Source organism: Bison bison, unplaced genomic scaffold (assembly GCF_000754665.1).
Source record: "Bison bison bison isolate TAMUID 2011002044 unplaced genomic scaffold, Bison_UMD1.0 scf7180017864312, whole genome shotgun sequence".
Lineage (NCBI taxonomy): Eukaryota > Metazoa > Chordata > Mammalia > Artiodactyla > Bovidae > Bison > Bison bison.
In genome coordinates, this window is record NW_011494884.1 from 155,951 (window position 1) to 159,776 (window position 3,826).

Here is a 3,826-nt window from a genome sequence, read left to right on the forward strand (position 1 = left end):
GTGGCGTGCCCACTCTGTGGCCAGTCTGGCCACCCACACTGGAGAAGACCTGCCATTGGGGCTGCTTGGTGAAAAGCCTGGGTACAGAGGAAAGGGTCAACAGAAGAGCAAGGAAAAGTAAGCTTGCTAGCTAATGCGTAAACTGAACCAGCAGCCGCCCTGATGGGGTTTGGGATGAGGGGCGGGTCCAACTCAGCAGCCCCTTCCCATCCACAAAGCAAGTGCCTCCCTCAGCAGCTTGGAACGTTTCCAGCAGCTCATATAGCACACCTTATGAGCTCCAACTTATGAGCCCCAAACATGCACAGGGGGCTTCCCCAGTGGCTCAGGCAGTAAAGAATCTGCCTGCAGTGCGGGAGACTGGGATTCAATTCCTGGGCTGGGAAGATCCCCTGGAGGAGGGAATGGCAACCCACTCCAGTATTCCTGCCTGGAGAATGCCACAGACAGAGGAGCCTGATGGGCTACAATCCGTGGGGTCTCAAAGAGTCAGATCCCACTCAACAACTAACACTTTGACTTTTGACTTTGAAACACACACAGAGCTATTCTGTTTCTGCTGGACAGTGTTGATGAAGATTGATTTCTTTATTCTCCTGGTGGGCGACAAGACAAGTGTATTTAATAGCATCTTGTGACATGTTTATTAAAAACATCCAGCTTAGGGGCTTCCCTATCAGTTCAGTGGCTAAGATGCTGCACTTCCATTGCAGGGGACATGGGTTTGAACCCTGATTGGGGAACTAAGATTCCCACATGCCATGTGGCACAGCCAAAAAATGGGGGGAGGGGGGAACTGCTCATTTATGAAACAAATAAAACTTTAAAAAATGGTTTCAATTGCTCCTCTATATAAAGATATGGGGAAGCAGTGTGAGTGCCCAGTGAGGGGGGTTCCCACCAGGGGTCCCACCCCAGCTGAGCCCTCAGATTGGTGGCCTGGATGTTCTCAGTCTGAGAAGTGTGTGCAGCATCATTTGACCTGCTCCAGCCCTATTTCTTTCAATCAAGTGCCTTGGAGAAGACATAAAAGTGAACTGGTTTTAGATGAATAAACAAACATCAGGTTGGTTAGAATGAGGGCTTCCCAAAGCAAATGGGAAGGAACTCCCCTAGAGAACGCAGTCTCATTTGATTCAAACCCAATGATGAGTTAGTAATAAACTCATGGGATGGAAGTAAGTGTCTATTGTTTGCCAAATTTATCATGGATAAGACATTCGTAGGAATCTCTTGGTGGTGGGCACATGACCCTGGTCTACCCAGTGAGATGAGAAGTCTGATGGAGCTTCTGGAAAATGTTTTTCTACCAGTTAAGAGAGATGTGCCTGAGGAGAAAACCCCCTCCCTCCTTCCTTCTTTCCATCCTTCTTGGGATGCTGGCACATGAGTGTGACGATTGGAGCTATGGCATTCACTTCATAACCATGAGAGAAAGGTCAAAAGAATGGAAGATTAAGAACCCAGAGCATGTTGAGGTTTGATAGAAAACAACAAAATTCTGTAAAGCAATTATCCTTCAATTAAAAAAAAAAAAAAAGAACACAGAGCTGGAACACCATTGAACAATTGAATCAACTTTGCAGCTTCCTACTTGAGGCTTCCTGTGAGATGGGAGAATGAAATGTCTTTGTTGTCTTAGTCATTATTAGTTGGGCATTCTGTTTCTTGTGTTTCCATGAATACAAGCAGAATTATTTTAATCTTTTAGATAAAGAACCTGATGATTGGAGAAGCTGAGTCACTTGCCTGCTAGCAGTGGCAGAGCCAGGAAGTGACCCCAAATCTATGAGATTCCAAGGCCCTCTTCTCACGGAAGTAGTGACACTGCCTTGCTGTAGAGCTGTGTGTTGAGGGGACTGAGGATCTGACGACTGAGAGGACTTCACTCTGCTGTCTCAAGATCTGAGGACTCTCCAGGCCCCACCCTTCCCTGTTGCCCAGGACTGGGGCTTGACACCATTCAAGGACATTTTCATTAGAATAGGCATGATCAGAAATTGGAGACAGAACCCATCTTGGATGGATTTGTCACTTGTGAGCCTTGTCTGGGAGGAGAAGCCCTGACATTTCATCCCTCCAAGGATGGGATATGGACCTTTCAGTTTCTGAATCTCCCATGATGCTTAGCACTTAGCCAATGCACATCACACATCTGCCTGATGAACAAAAGTAAAGAAACAAATGGTAGGTTTTGCCTACATTGAGACCAGGTAGTCACCTGGAGACTCAGCTGAGGCACAAAATCAGCCCACGGATGGATCCTCAGGGCAGTTGGGAGGGCAAAAGGCTCACATACAGACTTTTGAAATTGTCCCCCAGTGAGGTCACAAATGCACAGGCACCATTCAGTCTAAACTCTCCAGACTGACTGTGATTGTTGTCACCCACAAGATAAAGGTCTGTATTCCTTTATCTTTCTCACAGACCCGGGGCGTGCAGGGACCTGAACCCCTCCCACCGGGAGCCACCATGGTGGGAGGCGGGTGGGCAGCACTCACCGGTTTGCCCAGCTCCGAGCCTTTCAGGAACTCATCCACGGACGCGCCCCTCCTCTTGACGTCCGGGGACTCATAGCCGTCCTCCTCGTCTGAGTTTGCATACTGTCCGCTGCTCCTCTCCAGGAAGATGCTCCTTTTCTCTAACTTGGGAGAGGAGAGGGGAGGCATCAGGGCAGAGACCACCTGACCTTGGGGCCCTGACCTCCGGCTTGGAGCAGATGAACTGGGCACCCTGGGAGACAGATTCACCCAAGGGAGAGAGAGGCAGGAGGAGGGCATGGCCTAGTTCAGCTCCACCTCTGCTGCCTGCATCCTTTCACGGGTGTTTCCTACAACTTTCCATCTCATCGCACATTTCACCTGGGATGTGGTCCCACTGTCATCCAAATACTCCCCCTCCCCAGGACCCAGGCAATTTTGAGTGACAGGCAGGCAAACATATCTATGTGCCTGCACTTCTACATGTAGGTATGTATGTATACCTGTATTAGTCACTCAGTCCTGTCTGACTCTTTGCTACCCCATGGACTGTAGCCTCTGTCCATGGAATTCTCCAGGCAAGATTACTGGAATGGGTTGCTACTCCCTTCTCCAGGGGAACTTCCCAACCCAGGGATTGAATCTGAGTCTCCCACATTGCAGGCAGATTCTTCACTATCTGAGCCACCAGGGAAACACGTATGTATGTATACATATGTGTATATAAGTGTCTCTGTGTGTATGTATGTATACATATACCTGTATGTATGTCTGTGTATGTACACACACACACAGCTAGAAGTCTGAAGTGAGTGAGCCAGAAGGTGACCCTTGTTTAGGAAGATGAGTCCCCAGGCCGACTCCCAGGAGGCACCTCTCAAATCCCCGGGCAGAGACCACCCGGATTGTGGGTTGTTAGCCTCTTTGCTAAGCCAGGCTGGTAGATAACCATTTCCTCTGGTTTTCTAGGTCCATATCTATGAAATGGATCCTGATTCCATCAGGATAAGACCTAAGATGCAGTCAGATAAACAGGGCATCCTTCTTCCCAAGTCAAGGCAGCCATTCTTGGGGGCTGGGTGTTTGAGGCACTTCTCCGCACACACTTGGGGTGCAGATGGGAGATTCCATCCCAGGTGGGCTGCGGGGATGAACCACATTCTGCGGGCAGCTGAACCAGTGAGGAAAACACCTGGCCTTACCCTGCTGCTCTCGGCCACCCTCTGCGCGGCTTCCCGGGCCATGGCCTTGGCGACGGAGGTGGAGACCGGGACGCCCTGCGGCTGCGGGAGGATGCGGCTGGGAGAGGGTGACCGTCGGCCGGGGGCCGAGCCCCGCAGGGCCGG

General features: G+C 50.2%; 1 protein-coding gene across 1 annotated transcript in view; it reads right to left on the bottom strand.

Moving 5' to 3' along the window:
* LOC104997596 (RIMS-binding protein 2) overlaps nt 1-3,826 on the bottom strand; it is a 217,323-nt gene that overhangs the window by 35,863 nt on the left and 177,634 nt on the right. The window contains exons 13-14 of the mRNA XM_010852440.1: nt 3,683-3,826; nt 2,502-2,645 (exon numbers count right to left, since the gene is read on the bottom strand). The exon at nt 3,683-3,826 is cut by the window's right edge and continues 12 nt beyond it. Coding sequence (XP_010850742.1) covers nt 2,502-2,645; nt 3,683-3,826 — 288 coding nt within the window. The remainder of the gene's footprint in view (nt 1-2,501; nt 2,646-3,682) is intronic.